General features: G+C 44.5%; 4 protein-coding genes across 8 annotated transcripts; 1 reads left to right on the top strand and 3 right to left on the bottom strand.

Moving 5' to 3' along the window:
- Positions 1 to 181: 181 nt before the first annotated feature.
- LOC128272777 (major facilitator superfamily domain-containing protein 10) lies at positions 182 to 1,960 on the bottom strand. Its single transcript, XM_053010650.1, has 4 exons — positions 1,510 to 1,960; positions 856 to 1,447; positions 627 to 794; positions 182 to 555 (listed from the first exon to the last, which is right to left on the bottom strand). The coding sequence occupies exons 1-4, from the start codon at positions 1,954 to 1,956 to the stop codon at positions 326 to 328; spliced, it is 1,437 nt and encodes a 478-aa protein (XP_052866610.1). The 5' UTR covers positions 1,957 to 1,960; the 3' UTR covers positions 182 to 325.
- Positions 1,961 to 3,039: 1,079 nt separating this feature from the next.
- LOC128273699 (uncharacterized) lies at positions 3,040 to 4,742 on the bottom strand. The gene is given in 5 exon segments (XM_053011725.1): positions 3,040 to 3,207; positions 3,267 to 3,628; positions 3,749 to 3,878; positions 3,953 to 4,138; positions 4,209 to 4,742. Coding segments are annotated over 5 exon segments (804 nt in total). The 5' UTR covers positions 4,279 to 4,742; the 3' UTR covers positions 3,040 to 3,151.
- An 803-nt stretch (positions 4,743 to 5,545) lies between these two features.
- On the bottom strand, positions 5,546 to 6,800 carry LOC128273020 (SAGA-associated factor 11 homolog). The gene is made up of 2 exons (XM_053010924.1): positions 6,420 to 6,800; positions 5,546 to 6,336 (listed from the first exon to the last, which is right to left on the bottom strand). Exons 1-2 carry the CDS (start codon positions 6,778 to 6,780, stop codon positions 6,149 to 6,151), a joined length of 549 nt encoding a protein of 182 aa, XP_052866884.1. The 5' UTR covers positions 6,781 to 6,800; the 3' UTR covers positions 5,546 to 6,148.
- A 399-nt stretch (positions 6,801 to 7,199) lies between these two features.
- Positions 7,200 to 24,654, top strand: LOC128275471 (synaptosomal-associated protein 25). Of its 5 annotated transcripts, XR_008269326.1 has the most exons (9): positions 7,200 to 7,346; positions 8,700 to 8,793; positions 8,881 to 8,922; positions 12,859 to 12,907; positions 14,764 to 14,881; positions 14,957 to 15,085; positions 15,151 to 15,295; positions 18,104 to 18,307; positions 19,080 to 24,654. XR_008269326.1 is itself a non-coding variant. In XM_053013981.1 (8 exons), exons 2-8 carry the CDS (start codon positions 8,701 to 8,703, stop codon positions 19,140 to 19,142), a joined length of 639 nt encoding a protein of 212 aa, XP_052869941.1. In that variant the 5' UTR covers positions 7,200 to 7,346; position 8,700; the 3' UTR covers positions 19,143 to 24,654. The 5 variants fall into 5 exon arrangements, 4 of the variants coding, with proteins under 4 accessions (XP_052869941.1, XP_052869943.1, XP_052869940.1 ...); XM_053013981.1 differs by lacking the exon at positions 18,104 to 18,307; XM_053013983.1 differs by lacking the exons at positions 12,859 to 12,907; positions 18,104 to 18,307 and adding an exon at positions 11,405 to 11,453.
- The last annotated feature ends 1,724 nt before the right edge of the window (positions 24,655 to 26,378 follow it).

Genomic DNA, 26,378 nt, shown 5'->3' with positions numbered 1-26,378 from the left:
AAACAAACAATAACTAGGATGAATTACGGTTGTAGAGTATCAGTAACTCTTAATACTGTCTCTTAAATGTTTCGGGAGAAACAGTACGATTGCTGTACGATTTATTCTCTCACTGTGTAAGTGACTATTGCTATTGCTGTACGATTTATTCTCTCACTCGTGTAGAGCAACTTTCTGCTTTATCTTGGAAAAGAAACATCTTTAATAGAAAACTTACGATGCTCAATATCAACTTGTAAACGTTTCACATAAATATCTAGGTATAAGTGGTTCAAAAAATACTATAAAGAATGAAGAACGGCAATAGCAAGGTGGAATGGAAGGATTATATCTTTAAGTACTGCATCATGAGAGCCGGCCACAGCAGCAGTACTCCGCCAACAATGTACGTGATCCGTGCCCCGACGCTCCAGAACGCCACGGAAGCGACGATCGGGCCGACGGCCCGTGCCAGTGCTCCCAGCGACCGGAACACTCCCAGCACGGTGCCCTTCTGGTGGAAATTGCCGTACTTGGACGTGATTGTCGTCATACAGGTAACCACGAAGGCAGTCGCTAAAAGAAACACACAAACAGTTCGTGAGCAAAGGATCGAGTCCGCGGCCGAAACCGGCAAGAACACTTACAGATTGCGAACAGAACCATGCCCAAATAGAGCACCGGAGATGACTCGGCCAAACCGACGATGATGAAGGCAGGAATGATTAAATATAACCCGAATACTGCTGACGTCTGCACCAGCCGGTCCGGTAGCCGACGAACGACCGATCCCTGCAGTATGGCCATGAGGACACCTTTGAAGAGCCCAGATATTAATTGCATACGACTTCCCAATGTAGCCCTTTCAGTAAGTACCTGTGGTGAGAAACATCTTGGCCTGATCGATCGAGGTGTAGCCGAACTTGTGGTACATTAAAAACGTGACCGTAAACTCCAGTCCGGAGTACAGGAAGAGATACAAAAAGTACGTCACGCCTAACCGACGCAACGAGCGCACGTCCTTCTGCGGCAGGTTTTCCACCGCGGAAAATCGGAACAGCGCTCGAATACTGATATGATCGAGTGCGTGCGACAGCGAGTTGATGATCTGTCGCGATCGCTTCTCCTTCGGTAGCGTTTCCTTCAGGCACAGCACCAAAAACAGAATGTCGGCCACCGCCAGCAGCATGGCGAACATGGCGGGCGCGAAAAACCACAGCGTGCCCGTCTTGTCCGAGAACCGCGCAAACATGGCCCCGATCATAGGGCCCGCGATGAAGCCGAGCGAAAACGCTATCCCAACCAGTGCCATCGCCTTGCCACGGTTCTGCTGGTTCGACACGTCCGTAATTACGGCCATACAGAGCGACACGTTGCCCTTGCTGATGCCACCGACAAACCGGGCGATCACAAACAGCAGGAAAGATTCCGAGTATGCCCACAGTCCGTACGATGCCGCAATTCCTGTCTGGAAGGCAAAAATTCCAAATTGAGACCATTCCGTAAAATCGGCCTTTTGGGCGCACTTACCGCACACAGCACCATCAGCGGCTTGCGGCCGTAGTAATCCGAGAGAGCGCCCACGATCGGGCTGCTTACAAACTGCAGAAAGCTAAACATCGATCCGAGGGCCCCGCCAAATAGCACGCTGGTGTACCGTTCCGGAGCACCAATCCACACCTGGAACTGCTTAATGCTGGCCGCCAGGTACACGTACAACTGATTATCATTTTTCCGGTAGTACTCGAGAAGCGACGGCAACAATGGAAGGATCATGGTGAACGCCAGCAGATCGAGCAGCAACGAGGCGAATATTACGTACGCCGTCGGATGGGTGCGCGTGATCTCGCTGATCGACGACTTCGACGTATCCGGCGCTTTCTCATGTTTGGCGGTTTGTTTGAGATTGCTTGAAATGTTGTGCGAAGTACTCGAGACGACCGTGCGCTTCTTGAGCTCATCCAAGTTGTAGGTCATCGTGCTGGAGTGCTAAGAGAATAAATAAGTAGTATTCATAAACCATCGAGCAACAGTCGCGACACAAACAATCCCACATTTAGTGCCACCACAAACCTTTGTAAACAGTTTTTAAGACCAATGGAGCACCCTGATCACCGACTGTCCGCTATGATTCACGTTCTAAAACTGTGAAAAAGTATGGCGGAACAAATGGCAGCTTTTTGCCAACAGCACAAACTTAGCGCGTGTGCTGTTCAATACTGTCTTCACAATTAGCCGTGTTTGACCAACTGCGACACAGCGGCTCAACCGGATCGTACTACAATATCGTACTTTCACTTTACCATTCGTCTCACAAGCGACGTTTCCCCAGCAGCCAGACGGCGGAGATCGGGCCGCGCTTCACTGTGGTGGTGTGTTGATCGAATGCTACTCATGCCTATGATGACGACAATGATGCTGCCAGATAGGTGTGGATTCACCGTTCGCAGTAACACCGGAAATACGATGCGCTATTGTTTTATCAAAACAAAAGCTAACACCGGCGTTATCAGCTAATCTTTTGCCCATTTCTAGTTGAAACACCAATTAAAGATAAAGTAATCTTACCTACGTGCGATGCGCCGAGTATATTGACTCTGGCGAACCGGCTTCGATAGTGGCCCAACGAATCACCGGTCGTTGTGGCCTAGATTGCATTCCGAAATCACTCGATTTTTAGTCCTATATTTACTTGGAGCTCACACTGTTGGTTTAAAAAGAGGAAGAAGCCCTAAAGTTTTGCCATTAATAAAAAAGCCATTGTTTTGAATGGAAATCCCGATGGACGAAAAAATGACAGTTGACGTTGTGGTGTAATCAGCTGTGGCTGTGGCGTAATTTGGCGCTGTTGGCTACACCATTTGAAGTTAGAGGCTCATTATAAAACGTGTTAAAAAATAAACCGTTAAGCAGAAAACTAAAGTCGATGCCAACACGCTGGAACATTGCCCGTTGCAATGAGTGAGTGGTCTTTCTTTAACCCTGATTCATTTTAGTTTCGATGTAAAAATCAGCACATAGTTTTATTAACCTAGAAAATACATTGTTTCGTCGTAAGATAGTATTAAAAGTATACAATAAGCTAAGCAGATGGCCGTCTTTTGGCATCAATATATTCAACGCCAAAGCCTACTAACTATATGTACATTGTTCAGCTATTGAAATTCGTTTCTCAGTCTTCAGAATCATCCGTATCAACGCACTGCGATGCGGCGTCCTTGGGTGGACCTAAGAGAAAAAAGATGCAAGAATTAGTTCCAGAAATACAACATTTGCGAAACACGAACCTTTCAATTGCTGTTTCTCGTGCTTCAAAATGTCCACACGCATAAGCTGAAAATCGACCATCAAAACTATGCGTAACAAACTGACCAGAAACCCCAAACAGGTGGCACCGACCCATACCCAGGGAAAGATTAGGGTCAGGAAAAAGTTCTTGTCCGGGTTCACCAGATTGGGGGTTTGTTTCGATAGGGCAAAGTAATCGACGAGTCTTGCGCAGCCCATTCCGGTGTCTACTTTGCCGAACTCGATACACATTTGCGAAAGCCCTTGTGTGATGAAGCTGGCGGTTACCATCGATGTCACTAGGCAGCCGAAAAAGAATATCAACGACGGAAACACGATACGCCAGGGTTTGGGCATGATGCTGCGAATAGGGAAGCAACGGAACCGCAGGCGCGGGTAAACGTAAGAGCTACTTCTTGAAAGGCTTCCTTCCGAAGGCAAGCCCACGGAACAGGTTTCCTCGCCAGCAAGACAAACTTACCCTCCCGGGCCATGAGTTAGGAACATAGCCAACCAAACGGTACAGCAGATTCCCTGCAGCAGTGGCATATATTTCAATGTTTCACAGTACGCGCCGTTGGTCCAACTGCTCCAATATTCATCGATGCCATCTGGGTGAGACGGATGGATAAAGCAGATTAACCGTTGGTTTGTGGATTGACTGGTTGGTTGCTAAACAGCTTACATTCTACTGACGATGGAACGGTTCCGGAATCGGTCTCATTCGAGCGGGATTCGTTCGCTTTGACGATGAACTTCAAACGGGCACCCAGCAATCAGTTGTGCTTGTAATCAGCCATTAGGCCGTGCAAACTGAAACTAACCACGATACAGGACGACACGATAACGAGCAAAAGAATGGCGGTACATACTGGCGAATGATAACCAAAAGTAAATTAACCTATGACACATACGATTTCGGCGACTCGCTTGGCGCTTACATTTCCACCGACTGTTGATCTGGGACGGTTCTCTTTCAACTATTTGATGGTAGGAAAGTACCACGGTCATGATTTCAAAATGCGTTTGAAGCAGTTTTTCAAATTCCACAAAGAAATGGTTTAGCTTCAAACTGCATCATCTGCCGTTGCAATTTTATGACTAGTTTCACAGCCTGCTCAGGACTAAGGAGGGTAATAATTTGTGTAGAACGCGGTCTACTTGTCCTTGAGTAGGCTTGGAAATAACGCATTACCTCACATCATATGTTTTGCCCAACGAATTATGATCTCATCATAACAGCACCGCCGTAGCACTGGGCACGTTCGGGTGAAGCATGTTGGCCAACGAGGCGCCATAAACTGTTCCGTAGAAGATCGTTTCTGTCGATTTTTGAACTGTTTTTGGTCGATTTGGCACGATCGTCACGCAAATACTTCCCAAGTAAGTTGTTGCCTCTGGAAATTTACTGTGTCACAGTAAAACGCGATATCTTCTCGCACGATAGATTAGGCCACTTGATCGCGTTACACAGCCGACGCTGGAAACAAAACTGAATTGTGCGTTGTGTTCTTCGAATCTCCCACGCTACCCACCACAACCGGTTAGGAGCGAAGAGAAACAATACAGTGGAGAGAATCACACCGCTTATTGTGAGAGAAACTCCGACTGGCTGAGAGAGAACTCATATGCTCCCTTTTTGCAGTCGCGTAAAATAAAACATAACGAAACATAAACAACGCGGTTTCGCGTGGAACCCCTTTCCGTATGCCGAACACCAGCTGTGAGGGCGGATCGTTTAAAAATAAACTAAAATAAACTTTGAATATTAATTCACTCCCGCAGAAACCACGGTATCTCGTACGTGCGCCGCAACGGAGTCATCGTAATGCCGCCCGTCCATCAAGCGCATGACGAATTTACTTTACTTGACGGGTAGGTTTCGTATGGTTGGTTTTGAGATATTTCCGGTCAAAGGAGATTTCTTGGCAAGGAATGCACTATATTTTCCAAAACTTAAGTGCGCATAGTCCAAATTTTATTCTGTGTTGTATTGAGACACAATTTTTACAAACATGCTGATAGAATCTTTTAATTTTAAATAACGACCAGCATGTGGCCGTCGTGAGAAAAAATTATTTAATACTAAGGCTAAACTTATTGCAATTTACTTATTGATAAAATTAGACACCATGGGTGTTGTTTATAAATTGAACGTTAATGGTGTCGGTGTCGGATGTTACCCGCGATTTGTTGGATTGCTCACTATCTGTCCTCCATCAGACGTTTCCGCTTTCGCACAACGTTATCTGGCAAAAGTCTTATGTTTACATTTACTCATGGTGCGCTAGGGTTTGAGTAAAATGACTGCGACAGGGAAAACAAATAAATAAAAGTCCGTGAAAAGCACCAGTGCTAGAGTATGAGTTAATTTTAGTTTCCTACAATAAGTTTATTTTTAAGTGGGTTTCTAGTTTCTCTATGTTTACACAAATACAATATGGAAGTAATGGTTATTTTTCTTATTGTTCCCTGCCGTAACATCTGCACGGTATACTATTTTTTCGGCATCAATTAAAATGTTGGTGGACCACCACCACGCTACCTGAAATGCAGATCTGTTTGGCAAATCGGTGCACATCGCAAATTGGATAGTTTCGTCTCCGGTGAACATGTTTGATTAATTACTGTCTAACACTGTTCAGCAGCGTACAAAGTGCTAAAGGCTAGTCAAACCGTGTTCGGGATTTCATATTCTTCACCCACCCCTGAAAGAATTTCCCACATTGTTAGGGGTCATAAACCCTTGGGACTTGCGCTGAAACGTGCGACCCTTAACCAGCGTTAGGACACGCTGACAAACACAAAATCGTTCTGTAATTCCGTTCGTTCGCCAGCCACACGGCGTTTTTCCGCGTCAACTCCGCGAGCCAACCTACTTTCATGAGGTTTTTCCATTCTTTTTACTGCCATTAGTTCGGACCTGCGAAATTTTCTTTTTCCGCTTTTCCCCAGACCAATCGGCATCGTCCTCGTCGTCCTCGTCACCACCGAAGTAGCTACCACTTCCGACATCCCTGGTATTCGCAATCCGTCTGCTGGCGATACGTGACGAATTCCTTCCCATGCCTGCAACAATGAACAACAATCAGCACCGAATTTACATCGAGCGTCCCGAGTCAGTCCTCCGCTCTGAGGGGCCTTTTCCATACCCATGCACTTTTCCAAATGCGGAGCAAATCGCGATGCGGCTACAATGCGGTTACAGTTCGGGCACTGACATTCAATCGCTTTCTTCGTGATCGATGACCCAAACACGTCCACATCGGGCAGATCCACAATCGTGTACTGCTTGTTGTCCTCCGGCTCGCCGTCCACCGCCGCACTAGAGCCCGTTTTGTAGGCATGGTGTACCTCGTACACAACGCCTAGAATGGTTTCGTCCACCAGCGATTCGTACAGATAGTTTCCAGCCTTTTCTCTCGTTTCGGGATCGCTCATAAAGCGTCGAAATTCACGCATCAACTCTTGTTCGTCCGCGTACTCGATGTGTATGCCGTCGTTTTCACTCATGCTTCGCTGACGACTTTGTTGCGCGGAGGCCGAAAACGGACTGAAACAACACATCAAAATAAAGCCGCTGTCATCTGTCATGTTGCGGCTCGCAACACACTCTGTTTAGAACCCCGAGTTCAAATCGTGCCTATATCACAAGGTTTCTTAAGTTGAACGAACTTTTTACCATCTGGATCTGGGAGAGTTGATGCTCTTGTGCAAATGCCTTGCCAACACGAAATTGTTCGCACACGCAAAACTGTTTCAATTCTATGTCTTGTGGCTTCAAGTGAATTTTCGAATATTTCGGTTTGTTGTCGGTCGATTGGCCCCTTAATGGGCGACACACCGCCCGCTAGACTAACCTTGGGCTTTGTCAATCGATACGTCAAGCGCATTGCGAACTGGAAAATTGTGTGCAAACGCCTTCAGCAGCAGTATCGTGAGTGAAAATTCGTGCTCAGTACGCCCGTATTGTGTCTGCGTCGACTTTTCAACAAAGCTCCCCTTCCGAACGCCTCACGGAGCAACGTGTAAATTCGTTACCGCTTTAACTGTCCCCGACACATCCCCCACGAATACAGGTAATTAGGTGCAAACGGGTTAAACAAGCAAACTTTCTTTCCCACTGTTCTGGCCAGGAAAGGAATTGGTGTCCGATGCGGTAGTTTCGAAAAAATCGATGCCGAGGCAAATTCCGTTGGTGCAGTGCCGTGTTCGAATCCGCGGAACGCTATCGTGTCCTGTGATCATGAGTGACGGGATGAGTTCATGAAAATTCCTACCGATGGAGATGACTCAGAGCCTACGAGCTCCGCTGGGAAGAACCGTTGGAGATGCATTTTTTTGGATGAAGCCATTTTTTTGTCCCGATCTCCCCAGTCACTTTCATCTCGCAATAACAATCCCGTAGCAAGCCATGGTGTGCCTGCCGACGATGTGCTACGCCCTTTTGTGGGCGCATGTATGTAGGCGCAGCACTTCATTGGGGCTGGCGCTAGTGTTTTGGCACACATGTCCTTTACGCGGGTGGCCACGCTACGCAGCCACACACACACACACAAGCAAGCATGGAAAAACGAGGCGGCATTTCAGGGTCAAGTCTAAAGGATTCCAGGTTGAACCGGAAGGAACCGTGCTGCTGAGGCAACAATGGAAATTAGGCGACCATTGGTATCCCTTTCCCTTTCCCTGCCCCCGCGTTTGTCCTTTCCACCCTAGACATCGTCCCTAGACGGTGGTACGCGAGGGCCGCAGTCATCGCAATACAAGGATGCTACAACGCGTTTGGTAGTGCGTGCAGCAGGGCTTGGCCACCGAGCGAGAGAGAGAGAGAGACATCGAAGCAGCGACACAGAGATAAAAAAGATGCTTGGCGCATACTCAAATCAGCCCTTCCAGTTGTTGTTTTTCACCGTATCAACCTTTGATATTGATTTTTTGGCACCCACCAACGACGACACCAGACGCTTTTCTTTATCCCCCAAAGTCGCGGAAAAGGCCAAATTTTATGTATCATTACTTTCGCTGGAAGGCTTATTCGAAATAGAAATCCGTTACGGTGACCGGTGCGGTGCGTGGTAGGCAATTAATTTCTCGATTAACGAACGGCTGAGGGTAATCTCTAGCTGTATAACTACCTTCATACATTCTTAATAACTTGAATTATGAGCCGACGGCGATTGTATCGACGATCCTTTATTTTATAAGTTTTCTATATGAGCAAAATGAGCACCACGGAACCAAAATCATAAATCATTATTAGATGATGGTGTTATTGTTCCGATGTGTGCTTCTAGCTGCGTAGGGCGTAACATAACAAAAAAACGTGATAAAAATTAACGTTATTCTAGATTGAAAATCGGCAATTTATCTTGCGCTATCTCGAGCAATGTTACATCAACCACTTCTTTTCTTGTTTCACGTTTGCTTCCCAGAATGCCAGCCGCAGCACCGCCAGAAAATGGTGCCGGAGTACCGAAAACCGAGCTGCAGGAGTTGCAGCTCAAACAGCAGCATGTGGTCGATGAGGTATGATCGTTGGACCGCTATGGCCGTAATGGATTAAACTTTACTATCCTCCTCTCTATGGTTTTCATGCATCCTGCGACCCACCAGTCCCTGGACAGTACCCGGCGTATGTTGGCACTATGCGAGGAGGTAAGACAAATCAGTTTTCAAGTACCAAACATTCTCCCGTACGCTGAGAACAGTGGCTGGCGAAGCTAGAGTTTGTGTTTAACTGGAACAGGCAAGGATAGGAAATGCTTCCTCCGTACTGGGGACGTTGGAAAGTGCAGAATGTAACCGAAAACATGTACTCTCCGAGCTAAGACATTCCGAGACGTAAGATGTAGTTCTGCTCTAGTGCAAGCTCTAGCGTTGGTTGACCAAGAAAATCGTCTAGCGATTACTGAAATGCTCCTTTTTTATTTCTACCCTTGATTGCTAAATTCAATCTGCTAGACTGAGCGCCTTTTTGATTTTTTTCTGTTTCCCCATAAAGTTGTACCGACTGTGAACTGTTTCATGTTGTCCAGGCAGATTCTAGGAGAGAGAAAGATTTGATTCTTCATTTCTATTTTCCTACTTCTATGTTCTGTGCCGTACAATTGCCGTATTTTCATATCGACAATGGTCTACGCAATGTTGTTTGATGGATGTTGTATTTTACACTATTGATTTGTTTATGTTTTAGTTGATGACTGAAGCGTTTACGTCCCTTGTTGTTAAAGTTGATTTCTGCTTCCGGCGAGTATCGCATTTATATTTTGTATATCCTTTTTTTATACATGTTATAACCGTTTGGTCGCGTTAATGTTCGTGCGGCCAGAGCTATAAGTGGGTTGAAATCGATGGGTCCGATAGCAATAGTTTCGCGCGATTCGTTTTTAGTTGCTCGAGTAATCACACACAGACACAGAGAGTGGGTGTTTTGGTTTTCCGTTCATTGTCGATGTTGTTTTTTTCATTTTTTTCGTTGAGGCTGCGTGTGTCTACTTGTCCCGATCTATGTTGCATGCCCTATACCTTAACCTAACTAAACTAATCATTTGGTCTTATTACATTCTCACCTCTGTGCCTCTCATAACAGAAGTGAAACGCATTCTGTCCAGCTTTTTAACAGTGCCGGCTGCAATAAGCTATACTTGGTTTTGTATCTTTACTTCATCATCACTTAGAAACTGTTCCCACTGTGCTAGGCCTACTCCAATTTGTAACCGAATCCGGGCGCTGTTACTGTAATATTTCTGTTCCAAGGACAGAAAACGCATCTGAACATGTTGCATGAATGTCCACGATAACCACCATTTGGCTTTGTATCAAACAATCATTAAAAGCTATCTGTGCCACAATGGCAGAGAGAAACAACAAAACGACCCATAACAGCAAACGGGTTGTATTTAGTATGCTTAATTATGTTTAAAATGTCGAACAGAGCCGCACGATTTAGCCATTTCAATTCGTGTATCCTGGTTTGTACACATTCACGGTTCGTGCTGACTTTTAATTTTAGATTTTAAAGAACGGCCTGTACACCACATTAATCCCTATTAAAAGTAGCTTTGTGTGTGTTTCTCAAAGGAGGAGGCAACGTGGCGCCGATTATTCTTCTTCTTTTGTTTGATACAATGTGCTTCGGCGGGTGTCTTCATTGTACATTCCTTTAGCGCTGGGTTAGTAAAGATGTAAACTAAGTGTAAATGCCCATTGTAGATGAACCGACTGTAAACGGAACAGAAGTTCAAAGAAAGTACCAAGTTGTACTTGGCACAAACGAGAGGTTGGCGCGCGAGGTATTTTGCTGCTCAAATACAGTTTTTGGCCTGTGGTTTTGATTTGCTGTTGGATTAGTTTTTATTCTACAGTGGATTCCCTTACTACGAGTAGCCGTCATGTGTTTCTTATAATTTTTACTCAGTTTCGATTTGTGTGTGCGTGTACGCGATGTCTACAGTACTTTGTTGCTGTCCATTCAATGTTCCAAACAAATTACACCACAACAATTACGACTACAACAGAGCGGAGAGGAGCAGCACCAATGAGTAACACTACACCAAAATCGTTGAGCTCCTTTAGTACCGTCAAAATGGCAGTATCTGCAACCGTCTTTAGTTTGAACCTTGAACCCTTAGTTGAAGCCTGTTTAAATGATGTTGAAATAAAACTGAACGTACGTTTTATGTTTTGAAATACCTCAATGTTGCAACAACTAATTTAATTGTTTTCTTTTTAACTGTATTGTTTTGATAAATGAAATCTGCACTTCACGATAAGCCGTGCAGAATATGTGTGGTCTTTTGTATTCCCAAGAAGGATGTTTAGAGGCAGATACGTGTACTTGTTTGAATTCTTTATCATCTTTATTTTTATATACGGGACAAGTGCGGTAACGGGGCAAGTGTATAATTTTATGACAAAAACATCGTAACATGATGATGAGAAAAAGGCACACACTACATGGAATCCCTCGCGCTATGACGAGTCTCCTCTTTAAACAGCATAATTATACAATCCTAACAACGCAACAACGCAACAAACCAAAACAAAGCGCCAATACGCCAGCAAATACAGTATACGCAGCACAATTAACAAATTACACTTATTACTGATTATTCCAAATGCCGCCATACAAAAATAGAGCAAGGAAGCCGGGATTCGAACCCTGGTGGCCCTTGACGATCAGGGAGGTGAGTCATCATATCATTGGACACATGTTGTACCTAATATACTATTATACTAATTCCATCAGATATGAAACACATGCATAAAAAGTATACCTTCAATCATTGTCGTTCACCACCGTGCCAGAAACACCATCCTTTCTTGTTTAACTTCTATCGTGTCCCTCTCAGCATGGAACAAACATACCAAAATTGTGGTCACACTTTCGATGCCTTTAAAACTATATAACATTTTACTAATGAGCGGAACTCTGTTATCTACGTGCAATCATTCCCCTTAACGTCTGTACAGCTCATATACTCTCTCTCTCTCTCCTACATTGTGTCACATGTTTGTTGAATGTTCTCTGGAACGTTAGAATATGTAAATGATCTATTCATCACCGTTCGATTGGTTGTTCAACTCTCTTTGTTTAGTTCCTGACTCTCATTAAGAAAAAAATAGACTCCCGGAAGTCTCGACCCGCATGGAATCATTACATCCATCAGTTTAACTGTTCACCACATCGGCACACCGTTGTTTAGTACTTTAAGTACCTCTTTCCAATCTTACAAATTACTAGTGCTCCCCGTACACTGAACAAATGCAAACGCACCACCTTACTTCGCTTCCTTCTGCTTGACCTAGACTCGCTGTGTAGTGGATTTTCATAGAGCATTTCTGAACACTATCCTCGAAATCATTTACTACAGGAACACCACTAGCAGCTTACAAGCGCACCGTTTACGAATGATTTTTTTCCACTCCACGTAGCGCTACTTCGCACACAATCCCACGATATTTCCTTTGAATTGATCGTTTCATTTGTTTAGTTTTTTCCTCCCTTCTGTTCCTGGTTATTTGTGTTGGGTTTTACTGCTTCCTTGTTCGTAGGATCGCTTCGTATTTGATGTATTATATTGTATACATGTTCAGTTCGATATCAACACGCTGTTTACTAGTGGCCACTGGCCTGTTTATCATTTGAAGTCTCTTGATATGATGAGTGTTTGTGTGCTGTGTTGTGCCTAACGGATATCAAACCAAAACAGGAGAAGGGTGATCAAGAGCAGATATGAAATAGTACAGGACATGAAATGGTGCACCGGTTCACCGAACGTGCTTGGCTGGTAACGATGGCAAAGGATAGGAACTTTTGTGATGAACGATTCGAAAGTTGCCGTGTACCGCGAAGGGGGAAATAACATGTCAATTATCTCGTTGCACAAGAGCGGATGAGCGGAAAAACGTATTCGAAATAGGTAAAACTTCCGACAAATGATGCTTCAATGACTGTTTTCGTGTGTCGTGTTTGCTCTGCCTCTGCCGAGAGGGAGGCAGCGAGGATTTGAGGATCGTCGTAGAGACTGTTTGTTGTAGTAAAACGTAAAAAGTATGCTAAGATGATATTTGTGATATTTTCTGATCTAGAGCACTGAGGTGGGAATGCGAACCATCGTAATGCTGGATGAACAAGGAGGTAAGATTATCAACTGTTGTTGAGTTAGACAAAACCAAAAATAAATTAAACAATAACAATAAAATGAAACTACTACACACTACCGATACCAAACTAACAACTTTTTTCCGGTAACATATAGTAGGGCTTAAAAAAGAATACAAAAGAGTGCCACAACCGTTGTGGTAATGCTTTGTGGGGGGATGTACAAACTCAAACAACAAACAGAAACAAAAAAACAAAGGGCAAATGCCGCCCAACCTACATTGTTACATGCCTGTTGTGCCTATACTCTGAAACTGACCGCAACCAAATCATGTTGACCACCGTTTTGGGTGATGCGCACACTATTACTACGGCTTTACAAGGAAAGAGCAAGGCTCCGAAATGAGCCAAGAACCGAAAACAACGCGTATAAACAACGCGCGATAAAGAAAATATCACAAATCACAAAGAAAAACCAAGCAAAAACTAACGTTGATTCACCCACTGAACATACTTACCAGTACTTACCAATCGGAAACAAACAAACGTACCAATGAGCACAGCACTAATCACTCTAAACTCTGCATCTGCATCAATAAAACACCACAACAACCACAGGTATATAAAAACATAAGGCAGACAGCAATAGTGCAATCCAATAATATCTATACTTTTGTATTTGGAACATTTTTCGGTTTCCTTTTTTCCGGGTACGGGCTCCGAGCGTCGCGTGTGTCCAGCACAAGTCGCACTGCAGCGCGCCCGGAAGAGTGTTGCGTATTGTTTCTTTTCTGTTCTGATCTACACACATTCTCTGCTCGAGTTGTGGACTTTAGTTTTTCTGTTTCTGTTCTACACATTGCTTAAGTGTCCCCAAACCTCACATGATGATGATGCAGCATCGGAACGTAGTGGATTTTTTGGTTTTAAATTTGCCGCGATTTGTTACCTTCCCAAAAAGCTCTAGCTCTCCACTTTGGCATTGGCAATAGTAAAAGCGCACCTTCAACACCATCTTTATGTAATTTGTTTCGTTTCTTTCGTCGTTCAATTTCACTCACCTAAAATGCTCGTCTGTTTACTTTTTCGGTTCGCGCATTAATTTTTCACAACCAAAAGTACGCAATAGGTCAGAGCTTTGTTTATCTATTGTTTTGAGTTTGAGTCTTCCACAACATTCTACACATCTTTTCCGTTGGTGGTTTTTCTCCATAAAGACGTAGACGTTTTGCATGACACTCGATAATGTTGCTCTATTTCTGCGGCCACCACTTCTAACGGTATTACTGCTACATAGTCCTACTATTTCCACCATTCCTGATATTAATTTACTTTGTTGAAATTGTTATTACTTCTACATATATTCTACTAGTTTTTGGTTTTTTAGCAACTGTTCGTCGCATTACCCGTAACATAAGGCTATTGAAGTAATGCCAACATAACTCACATTTAGTCACCCGTTTTTCGAATTTCCTATTTGTCTTTTCGGTATTGTTGAATGCACTGTTTCGAAGTAATGTTTTCTACAAATCACTCAACCCACATGCAAAGCAAAACCCTACATTAGTAGACATGTCGTCCAAGTCCAACCAACCAACCAATCGATCACCTTCACAAAAACCACCATTACACAGCCATTGTTTTCATAGTTCAATAAAAATCAAGAATCACTTCTTGCGTGTTGCGTTAAAATGTTCATACTCGTGTGTTGTGCGAAATATAATTGGCCCCCTCTTTCATTCTCTCTTCCCCGTGTGTGTCCCCGGATGTCTCTCACAAAAACCCGTTTCATGCATACCCAACCAACCAACCCAACACCATGTGTTTTTGTGTGTGTTTGATTCGTTTGCGGTCCGAAACCGAAACAATTCCCTAAACCCGTCACATCGCAGAGCAATTGGACCGAATCGAGGAGGGCATGGATCAGATCAATGCCGACATGCGCGAGGCGGAGAAAAACTTGAGCGGCATGGAAAAGTGCTGCGGTATCTGTGTCTTGCCGTGCAACAAGTAAGTGGCCGATCATTCGGAAGCCATCGGAACGAAGGCCCTAATCACTCCGGTTCCATTACTTCATCCTTGCAGAAGCGCCTCATTCAAAGAGGACGACGGTACCTGGAAGGGCAACGATGATGGCAAGGTAGTCAACAATCAGCCCCAGCGTGTGATGGACGACCGTAACGGATTGGGTCCGCAGGCCGGCTACATCGGAAGGTAGGAATTCGCAAGACGCACTAGTAGACGCGGCTCAAAACAACCGTTCTTCCGCCAACCCGTAGGATCACGAACGATGCCCGAGAGGACGAGATGGAGGAAAACATGGGCCAGGTGAACACGATGATCGGAAATCTGCGTAACATGGCGCTCGATATGGGCTCCGAGCTCGAAAATCAGAACAGGCAGATTGATAGAATCAATCGCAAGGTAAGTGTCCTGCTGCTTGCAAAATTGGCCTTTTCACCGATCGTATCGAGCTGTGGCGGGCGCAGGATTGTTCGGCCAGCACTGGCTGGTCCGACATCCCGGTCAGCCCCGGTCGGTGCAATCGGGCTTCCGAATTACGTTATTGTTTTTACTTTCTGCTTCCTGCTGCGCAGTGATGGCAGCGGCAGCAGCAGCTACCAAAACAGAAAAAAACGAAAAGAATACTCTTAACCTTCTCTTCTCTTACATACCTCTTTAACCAACTACTGTTTCTTAGTTTTTTGATCAGATTATTACATCGTTTAAACATACGCCATTACTACTTTCACCGTTATTCGTGTTCCGTTCGTTGCGTTTCGTTACGTTTGTGAAAGTAACAATTGTTTGTTAGCAAAAACCAAACGCAAACATAAATTACCATACAGAACAAACTAGAAAACATGAAACAAAGAAACGGCCCAACATGAGTTTTGCTTGCGCACACTGTTTCTGTTCGAGAAGCATTTGCTGCTGAAACGTTTCTATTCTGTTCTTCCCATTAGTTTCCCTTTTTGGTTGTGATTGTCATAGTGGTTTACTCGTTAGAGGTAGCGAAGAGACATGTGTTATGTTCTGTCGTTCGAACGCATTGTGGTCCTGTGTAAGCCCGGTTATGTATCCACCGGATGGGCACCGGATAGATGGATAGATCACTAGCTCTCTCTACCGTAACCGTCTTGTTTGCCGATCCCATTGTTACACACTGTTCGTCCTTCTAATTGCATTGTTGACTAGTGGTTCACTTTTAGACGTTAACAAACAAACAGTTAGCTCCGTTAGGGAACACTTAACCGGGGTTCGGTGGACTGGAACTGGAACCTCACCTTGTGCACAACAACCCACTCGTTCTTTCTCGTTCGAAATTGAGTTCTGTCCCCAGTTTACTTTTTGCCTTCTTTCTTGACCTTTCTTTCACCCATTTGGAATTTCTTCAAACAGTTTGTTTCTGTTTCCAAAGTTTTCCTTCGATGCTACTACATTTCTTTCACCAATCCGCACACACACACACAAGACCTTCGGAAGTCCTTCCGAAACGTTTGAAAGGTACTCCCAACTCCCAAACACAGCACACGGGAACGTTGAGCAATGGCTAATGTTACTTGTGTGTAAAAATCAAAACCGGCCCCCGGCATATTGAGTGTGTCGCCGTTTATGTGGAACGTACCTGTTTTTCCTTTTCGGTTGAGCTTTCTTGGAACTATTATTTTGTACCATACTCTGTTACTTCCTGAAGCTGTGGCTCGCTCTGTCTGTTTACCTCGCTCGATTTTGCTATCTTTGGCCGTTAGCTGATTGTGTTGTTCTATTCCGTTTTATTTAAAATAATCCATATGCCAGTGTGTTAATGTTCTATCGTTTGGCAAGCCCACGTTGCGCCGACGGATCCATCGGTCCACGGCGTTTGGCAGTTTTTTTGTGGACTCCAAACAGTGTGTAGCTTAAGCTGTGGTCAGGGATTTGCGCACGGGAAGTTCCGGAGGGCTCAGATGCAGTAGAATTTGGCATTGCATCGTTTACTAGTTTGCTTTACTGTTCTGCTTTGTTCGATACTTCATTAGTCGTGCAGTTTACAGGAAATTTGTCATTAAAAGCGAGCCTAGTCGCTGTTTAATTTGTTTTTTTTTAACACTTAATAAAATACAATTCGGTGCCAGCTTTCGTTATGATGAAAAATCAATGCGCCGCGCATCAAACAATCGATGCCAAACTCTACAGCCTCTTGAGCCTTCGTTCCCGGTAAGGGCGCCATTGTTGTGTGAACTACGGTAGAGTATTGCCTTTTTTATCAACAATCTTACCAATACAAAAAAGCCCATTATGCAAAGGTGTGAAAAAGGGAGTAAGTATAGTTGAAACCCTATGATTTGGTGTTTGGTAGGTAGAGCCGAATATTTTCTATGTGCCAAAGTTGATGATTGTGTTGTTTCTCGGAAACCTTCTGTTCGATCTCGGCCAGAACTGGAGAGGAAACCCAAAAGCATTTTTATTCCGCTGTGTTTCTTCCGTTACTTCCATTTTTGTTAAGCTTCCCACTATCTTGTGCTTATGCGGGCCATGGCAGATTCGTGCCTGCCGCCGTTGGTAGTAACACTACCTGTGCGGTGCTTTTCCAGATCGAATTCCGATCACTCCGCAGGTGCCAAAGGGGCGACCTTACTTTCTGCAAACATTCCGTTTTTTGTTAGCAAAAACGCTTTAAATGCTTTTGTGTTTTATTTTCTTCTACCAACCGCTCAGCTGAAGAAGCCGATCTGTAATGATGCGACTGCTTCAAAGCAATTATTGTTTCCCCGTTTTTCTCTCCCAAAGCGGTATCGAATCATTCGGATCAGCGGTATCGGACCTCTCCCAAAGAGGATCTCCGACGATCATTTTGCTCCTTTTCGACACGTCTCTAGATTCTTTTCGACAAACCATCGAACTTGGGAACCTTCTCGACAATAACGCTTATTTTGTTTCCTTCAAGAACTTCATTCATCTGGTCTCGATACCATTAGTTCCATTTCCCCGGCGCACGGTGGCACACCTCAGATGGTTGCTATGGGTACGCGTGCACTACTTGCGTTACGGTTAGCCCGTTATGATTTCGTTTTTCCTTCACGTACCGCGAGCATCTAAGTTTCAATGAATAATCTGATTGAAAACCAATTATTATTACCTAACCGTTATTATCTAACCATTATTATTACAACTATTTTAAACAATACCTATGTTTATGTTCATGCATGTGACTTGATCGTTATTTTAATACTCTTCCAACCAATCTAGGGCGGATCGAATGAGGACAGGATAAAGGCGGCTAATGAAAAAGCGCACTCACTTCTCAAATAAAAAGGGTACCGAGTATATATCTATCCGTGCATATAGACGATATACACACCTATCTATACATATATATATACATATACTTGTATGGTTATCGTTATTATTTTACCACTCTATTTCGGATATCGAATCGAAACGAACAAAAATGTAAGTTGGTAGTCACGTTTTTATCTTCCACTAATATCTATATACTCATTATTAGTTTCTCAGTATAATAACTATTTATTCGTGTAATGGAATATACTATATCTATTGATTATAAGTTACGCCAAGCTGTTCTTATGTACTCAAACACACACACTGTAGGATGTGATATTATTGCGCTGCAGCGTCAGTAGAACCAAAATGGAAACTCACACACAATAAGACATTCAGAATAAAGTCCAAGTCGTTGGCATTACTGAAAAATAATCTGATCACTCAGCTCTTGTTTGTTTTCTTTTTGAACTCCTTACGCGCGTACGCTACTTCTGTTTCCTGTACTATGCTCCTCTTTTTCTTTTACTACACATTTTATCGTGTTCCTTATTTTTGTATGGCAGTGCGGAAAATAAAACTTGCAGGCAACGCGGCTGTAACACGGCCGTTGATTGGAAATTGGAAAACGTAGAGAGCAAAAAAAAGCGCACACGCTAAAATCCTTTTGCCTATTGCAATCGTTTTACTTTCTCCGGTTTTGTAACTTTCTACAATCGTTTCTGCTAACTTTTTCACTACTTCGAATACTACTTTTTATTTGAAAGACTTTCGTGTACTTTTACCTCCGCAAAACCAGTACTTTTTGTATATTTCACCTTCGTTCACCACTTTTCCGACACGAATAACCTCTATCATCATACCCTACCACCGTTTGTAACACACTCACACAACACATCATGTGCGATGATGGTCTTATTCTGTGCAATGTTAACATCCGTAGGGAGATTCCAATGCGACCAGGATAGCAGCGGCCAACGAGCGGGCCCATGATCTACTCAAGTAAGGCGGCTGCACCTCGGGCCGCTTGATGATGGCCGACGATCGACGGAGGAACGGAGAGCAAGCGAAAGGCAACAAGAAATTGGGTCGCTATCCGAAGTCGGTTGAAGGTTTTGTTCCGTTACTCCGAGTAAGTTGAAAGGTTGATGGAAGGATCCATCACCATCTGATTGAACACTGGAGCGCATGATAGGGTGAACTGAAACATTGACACACGCCGAAGGAGAGAAACTGTCGATTAGATTGCTTCGCGTTTATATAAAACAAAAATATACAGCTGCTGTTTGCCCGGTAGTGTGTGTAATGAAGTGAAGCCGTGCATGCAGCAAAAACGATCGTGTTTAATCGAGACTAAAGTTAATGAAAAAGGATAAATTCTTAACATTACCAAACAAAACCATAAAACACCGGCATACAACAAAAGGGAGGCACGCGAATGTAACAACAACGATAATATCCTTAGGTTTCATTGGGTTGTGCGTTTCTTTGGTTTCGTCGTTTATTGAGGATAGGCCAGGCCAGGTTGAGGCCAATGTGCATGTGTTGCGTTCGGTGTGTAGCCTTCTTACCTTTACCGGTCGGAGTCCCTACGGAGACGAACCATCTCGAACCCACCATCTTTTGCTGAGTTCCACTCTATAACGGTTACGTTCAGGCTACTCGGGACCAAAGTATCCTGTCCTTTTTCATTTTTCGCCCAATTTATCGCCTCTCCGACCATTGTTGTTAACGCTTGTTAGTAGCGTGTTTGTAGTAGCGGCAAAAGGGTGGCTGTCACTAGTCGTACGTCGTGCGAGGGAATTTGTTGTTTTTTGTGTTGTTAGTTTGTTTGTCCAATTTTACCATTAGTACTCAACGTAGGATAGGATAACAATCATCTTCCTGATAGATTACAACGTTGTTGCGAACGGAATGGTGTGACTGTGAAGGCCGGTCACAACACGAACTTTGTCTCTCCAGCCGTAGCTCTATCGCATTTATGTTCGGGGATCGCCGTTGGGTCTGTTTCAAGGATCACACTTTCTTCTGTTTTCACGCATCGCGCTGACTGTTGTCTCAAAACCAAGCTACATAACCAGCCTACTGTTTGTTCGCCGGACTCTGCTTTTGTGTGCGGTTTGCTTTTATTCCCACCGAGCGATAGAAAACCATGTTTTGAAGGCATCGAACACTCACATCGTGATTGTGGAACACAGCCTACTATTGCGAAACGCCGAGTGCATGTTTTGTGGGAAACACAGCGCGTTGGGCGAACCATTTTAACCATAGATTGGATAGCGGGAAAAGCGTCGGTTAAAACATTACCACCACTACCACCATGATGAGCCACGAGCCGGAAACGGTATCCTAAACTGTCTAAATCTTATTCTACCACCCAAACTAATATCGACGCAATTGAGTGTGCCGTCTGTGTGCCGGCAACCGCACTTCTCTTCCTAGATCGTAGAGCAGTAAATATCTAAATAGCCACTAGTCTCTCTGTCGCTCTCTGTGTCTCACTCGCACTCTATCTCTCTCTCTCGCGCCAAGAAATTGAACTCCACCCGAAGCCCACCTTCTGTCTGGCCACAGGATTTGGGAAATGCATCTTGTACTCTCCACATCTGCAGTCTTCCCCGCAGTCGATGCGATGCAAGATTTTACGCGATACCATTACGTTTTTTGTCGGGATCCCGCGCAAAATGGGCGCGCACCGACCAACAGCAGCAGCAGAAACAGAACAAGAATTGGTACCACAAATTAGCGGGAAAAAACTCAATTTAAAGATCTAACCGTGTAGTGTAGATAATTAGATTCACTTCGTTCCGTTCGCAGTAAGTACACAGTCTTGCATATATAGTGTTGTGTGTCCACTTGCTCTTGCTCTAACCGACTTTTGATGAGTAGTGTTGAACAGTTGGAAGTTTCATTTGGCCGCGCACCGCGTACACGCTCGCGTGCTCTTGGGCCGCGTTCGGCGGTCGCGACAGATTTTGCAAAACATACAGACACAATTTTAACACTTCATAATAGCATCAATCTTACAACCAGAGGCCAATTCGCTACTAGTAGATTGGCTGGCTGGATGGCCGGCCGGCTGGTGTAGTGGGAAGGAATGCGAACAGTTGATGCTCTCCCTATCCGCTAAGTCGCCGCCGGCCGGTCTGGTCCTGGCAGAAGCTAAATTAAAATCTCTAAAAAGAAAAAAAAACTTAAAGACACACGAGAGGGAGGTCCTTTAAATATAAATATACAAATTTATTATACAATTATGGACGATAACAAACGTATATTTACTCTGCCTGAGCCGACGAGAGTGAAATGGGTGGTGGGATCGTTATAATATCATATCAAACGAGCAGAAGCGCGCGTGAAAAGAGAAGACTCTTCCCCGCAACACACGCAGTGAGCAGCAGAAGCAGAACCAGAAGCAGCAGTAGAGAAATCGCAGATCAAAAAACATTAAATTACAAACCTAAAAACAAACCAACTAGTGAAACAAGAACACCGAAGTGAATTGTATCGCAAAGCAAGCAAATAAGACGGAGAATAAATGAATTAACAAGGGAGGAGTAAGGTAAAAGAAGAGACCACCAAACGAAGGGCAGCGACTTTACGACATTAAGCATGAGAAGGATTGCAATACTATTGCGCGCGGTGTATCCTACCGATGGAAGACAATTGGCTGGCGATTGGTGATCCACAGAGCATTAATCCCCAAGGATATGGAATATATATACAATATACATATATATTGCGAGTCCAGTGACGCAGAAAAAGGAGGGAAGAAAAAAAACGCAAACTTTATCATATGCCATTATTACTGTTGGACTTGCAAACAGAGACACACCGAAGACAAAAAGACACGCATACGTTCAAGGTATATATACACTCATTATTATTATGTTTGAACAAACGACGTTGATTGAGTAGATTCATCAGCAATAATAAACAATTGTGATAATACAATACATACACGAAAAGCAACACTGGGCGGACGGCAAACGAAAGCGGAAAGCGGACACTGTGAAAGAGAAGTGAGCAAAACTTTGTTAAAGCGCAAACCAATTGGTTCGAAATCTCCAGGTTAAGGATGGGACGGCAGGATCACACTCTCACCATTCCCCCTTTTTCGACCGTACCGTGCAAGTACACTCGCTATGGCTATGGTTTTTCTGTGCCAACACCCCCCGATGGCAGAGATACTTCAGAGGCCGACCCTTATTTGTGCGTGGCACACAAGAAGAACGAAGCACGTAACAAATCGTAAGCAATGCTAGAATAATTTTCGCACGGGACACTGCTTGATGGGAAAACTTAAAGCTTCCCCCTGCATCCCGTCTCTCTGGTCTGCTGCCGGTGCTGCTGGTCCATCCCAACCACCGCCACGCCCCTTAGTGATTATCCGATTGTTGATCGATGCTGTGCTAGGGCGATCACATCGACAGCACCCCGATTATGGCCTCTAGAAGATATTATATGTTGAACCAAAACGGTTAGTCCAACGAATTGAATTCGTCGATTTAGGTAGCCAGTGTGTCCGAGAGTGTATGTGGGCCGTTTTGGGGTAACGCTAGGCGGACGGAGAGAACAAGCAACAACAAAATGATGGCAATGAGCAATTTTAAGCTGTCCAGAAACCAGGTGCTCCCCGGTGTGGGAAACGACGACGGACACACGAGTAGAACAAACTGATAAAATGAAATATGCAAACACAAACACTAGATAAACAAATATCTCATATTACCTATAGCAGCAGCAGCAGCAGCAGCCCCCCTATTTAGAGTGGTTGACATCCATTATTGACACACACCCAGCAGAAAGTGCGCGGCAGTTGGTGGTGTAGGTGTACTATTGGCCCCACAGCGCGCGACAAAACTCTGCAAACCCTCTTGCTGTCTTTACGAAACTAAAACCGAAACTCTACGTGTGTAAAAAACAACTAAAGAAAACGGAAGGCAAAACTCCAATCTAATACCATTAACTCTGAATGAAAACAACACAAAAGTCTAATGATAAGCAACCTATAAGTTTCGCTATTTATTACTAACTCTAGTGCATGCATGCTGGCATGGTTTGTAAGGAATTATTTATAGGCCGTTTCTGTCTTTCGTTGCCGCTTGTTGGTCAACCTATGTACGAACGACCACGAAACACGCTAATGACTCTCGATGTGCTCCAGAATCGATTGCAAAAATGAATGAATGCAAAAGAACGGGCGAAAACTCCCCGAAAAACGCGGTGGGTGCGGGGACGAAACACACAAACACAACAAGCAAAAAGTTTACGAAATGTTAACCAGTTAAGTTTGGTGGAACGGTGGAAAACTCTTCTTAGCATAAATGAGAACTCGGAAGTATTGTAAATAAAGTGCAAATACACGCGGCAAACACACACTCTCACGCCACTAACACATACACACAGCTGTACAAGGATATTCACACAAAAGACACAGCAGACACACACAACACGGAACAACAAACAAATCAGTTATCGACAATTAAACCCAACACACGCACGTCGCAATCGTTGAATGCGCCTCTCAGGGCAAGAAGAGAGCAAATGGTCGACATTTCCCGTTTTGTGTTTTAGTTTGCTGCCTGTTTCTAGCTAAGCGAAACAAACAATGGCCAAAAGATATACAAAACAAACGAAAGACACACACGTGATGCATTTACACACCTAGTGTTGCTGCAGAGCCTGCTTAGGCGTACCTGCTGTATAGGAAGAGTGTTGTGATTTTAGTTGCTTGTTGCGTTATACTATTATTGCCTTTATGTCTACTACGTTTAGTACTAAGCTTCGTTTTGCGGACGTCAATCTAACAAACACACACACACACACACACACATACTACCTGTGCACCTCGTTAAGGCAACATCAATTGTGTCACTTCAATCACTTTGTTGTCACAGAAAAAAAACTGTGTCACAGACTCTGGTGGTCACACATCCAGTAATCACAAAGCATCGTAAAGTTTATTTTTTTAAACTCTAATAACTACTGACTACTAGAAAACAGAGCGTGCGGCACCGTTTTATGCTAATGTTTGTACATAACCTCACACCAAATGCGTGTGTGTGTGTGGCAGAGCGAAACACCGTTGCAGAGAGCAACAGCATCCCATCCCAACACACGCACAACATGATGCGAGCAGTTCCATTCCGTTCTCGCCGTTCTTTCTTGAACTTGTTGTTGGTTGTTGGTTGTTGCACTAGGCACGCTTTTACACGCACACACACATACAGAGACACAGACACACAACCCGACAGCTAATGCAAATGCGTACGTACCGCGGATATACATATTAAATATTAAAGGAATAAAGAGTATGCTTTTTTGGTACATTTCGTATATTAAATTTCAACCGCACTCTACCGAGACACATTCTAATTCAAAATTGATAATCCAGCAAGAAGAAAAAAAAGTGCAACAAGCGTATAAACTAGCTGCAGATTGATTGAAACTGTATTACGGTTAATACTTTTTAAAAATGTATTTCAAGTATCCTGTAAAAATAAAATGATTATAATGGATCTAAAGAAGGGGCCCTCTCTTATGTGTTGCTGTTGCTTGGCGTGCGATAACTAGCGCACAGTCGTTGGACAGATTGGCCCACCTAACGGGAACTGCCGGTGCGTTGCTCTCACGGTTCGCAGTTACTTCGTCTGCGGCCGGCTTTTAAAATGCACTAAATTGCTGTTTTAAAATTTTAAGCACCCGCACACCACCGCGGTACCGTTAGGTACTTGGAAGCGCCAGAATCTAAATGAGCCACCAGCCTGGCCACCGCCACTCACCTCGCAGAGTTCCGAAATACTGTCCATCAGCAGCACGCACGCACGGAGAAAGAAACGGCTCGTCGTCGGTATTAGTACCGGTGACCAAGAGGGAACGATGCGAGAGTAAGCGTGCGCGAACACGTTGCGGGAGGGGTGTTTTCTGGAGGTGAATGTCAACGTACCGGCCACCTTGAACTTCGCGCGCACGCCAGTTGTGAAATAATAAATTCATCATCCGACGACGACGGCGGCCTGATGCATCGATCACCGACGTGTCCGGGGGGTTCGGTGCACTCGCGCGATACACGTGACTAACCGCGCGAGATGGGATGGCCCAGCGGGCGGAAGTCACGTGCATGGCGAAAGAATTCGCGCCAGGAAGCGCCGGGTGGGTCCAAATGCCACTGACTGATTAGAAGGTAGCAACGCCGGCAATGGTGGCAGTGTTGAGAGTAGCTTAGAAAATAGTTTAATTGAGAAAGCAAACTCGACTTAGCAAACTCGACTCGATGAACTATTATTTGTGTGGCGAATGCACAACAACGTATTCATTAAACCGAATAAACGAATTTAAAGCAAAAGATTCGAAAAATGAAAAAACAAACCGAGTGGATTGAACTGCAAAGTATTTGCTTAAAACTTGACAGCATGTGCCGATCGAGGAGGGCATTGGAAAATGATGGCGATTCACCAGCGATAGTCGGGTCGTTTCTACCACCAAACTGAAATGACCTTAAACTTGTTTGCTATCAGCCAACGATGTCTGCTATTTCGGGCACACTGCCGACTGCGAGATGCTCAACCGATAAGCCGAATGCTAGAACTTGTACAAAAACTACCCTTAGTCGGTCAGGGCGGTATGAGTGAGTGCGGTATGCAACCCTTTACCCGTCGCCCCAGGGTTGATCGATCGATCGGCAAGAGAATTGAAATTCTACGAACGAACAAACGCAGCCGTCATTAGTCACTCGCGGCACATTAACCTGCCCCGCGGAACTTATCGAATGTATCAATTTAAGCCCTCCGGTTTCTGGCGGGGCCATCTCTCACCGCGGCAGCAGAGCAGCGTGGCGAATGCGCCATGTTATTCCGTTCGGGGCCCGTTAGCACGGAAGCAAACACTTGGTTGTTTCTTTTGTTTCTTTCTCCCGTTCTTAGTTGGCCTTTCCGTGGTGGGCGCATGGGTGCTGTGTTTGCGTATTCTGGAGGTGTGATTGAACGTTAAACAAGGAAGATTGTGACAACGATCTCTTCCTGCGACGCGATGCGGCGATGTCGAAGGGCACCATTGTCGATGGAAATAGGGGCCACCGCACCGCGTTCCGGCTCGGCGATATGGCGATCGCGCACGACACCATCGGCGTAACGATGTCTAATTGCCCACCACGAACTGTACCTTGCTTCGGTTTCGATAAAGCAGATCGACCGTCGCATCCCTTTGCAAGGACTTCTTGTAAGTCGTTTAGATTGTTTGCCCA

Source organism: Anopheles cruzii, chromosome 3 (assembly GCF_943734635.1).
Source record: "Anopheles cruzii chromosome 3, idAnoCruzAS_RS32_06, whole genome shotgun sequence".
Lineage (NCBI taxonomy): Eukaryota > Metazoa > Arthropoda > Insecta > Diptera > Culicidae > Anopheles > Anopheles cruzii.
Note: the sequence above shows the minus strand (reverse complement) of the source record. Positions and strands in the feature narration are given on the sequence as shown.

What these genes read in the sequence shown, in the direction of transcription:
- LOC128272777 (XM_053010650.1), bottom strand. Translation starts at nt 1,956, where the DNA reads ATGACCTACAACTTGGATGAGCTCAAGAAGCGCACGGTCGTCTCGAGT. An exon ending in CGCTGATGGTGCTGTGTGCG is followed by an intron (nt 1,448 to 1,509) that starts GTAAGTGCGCCC and finishes TTTGCCTTCCAG; the next exon opens with ACAGGAATTGCGGCATCGTA. An exon ending in CAAGATGTTTCTCACCACAG is followed by an intron (nt 795 to 855) that starts GTACTTACTGAA and finishes GGCTCTTCAAAG; the next exon opens with GTGTCCTCATGGCCATACTG.
- LOC128273020 (XM_053010924.1), bottom strand. Translation starts at nt 6,780, where the DNA reads ATGAGTGAAAACGACGGCATACACATCGAGTACGCGGACGAACAAGAG. An exon ending in GCATTTGGAAAAGTGCATGG is followed by an intron (nt 6,337 to 6,419) that starts GTATGGAAAAGG and finishes TCATTGTTGCAG; the next exon opens with GCATGGGAAGGAATTCGTCA.
- LOC128275471 (XM_053013981.1), top strand. Translation starts at nt 8,701, where the DNA reads ATGCCAGCCGCAGCACCGCCAGAAAATGGTGCCGGAGTACCGAAAACC. An exon ending in AATGCTGGATGAACAAGGAG is followed by an intron (nt 12,908 to 14,763) that starts GTAAGATTATCA and finishes GTCACATCGCAG; the next exon opens with AGCAATTGGACCGAATCGAG. An exon ending in TGTGTCTTGCCGTGCAACAA is followed by an intron (nt 14,882 to 14,956) that starts GTAAGTGGCCGA and finishes TCATCCTTGCAG; the next exon opens with AAGCGCCTCATTCAAAGAGG.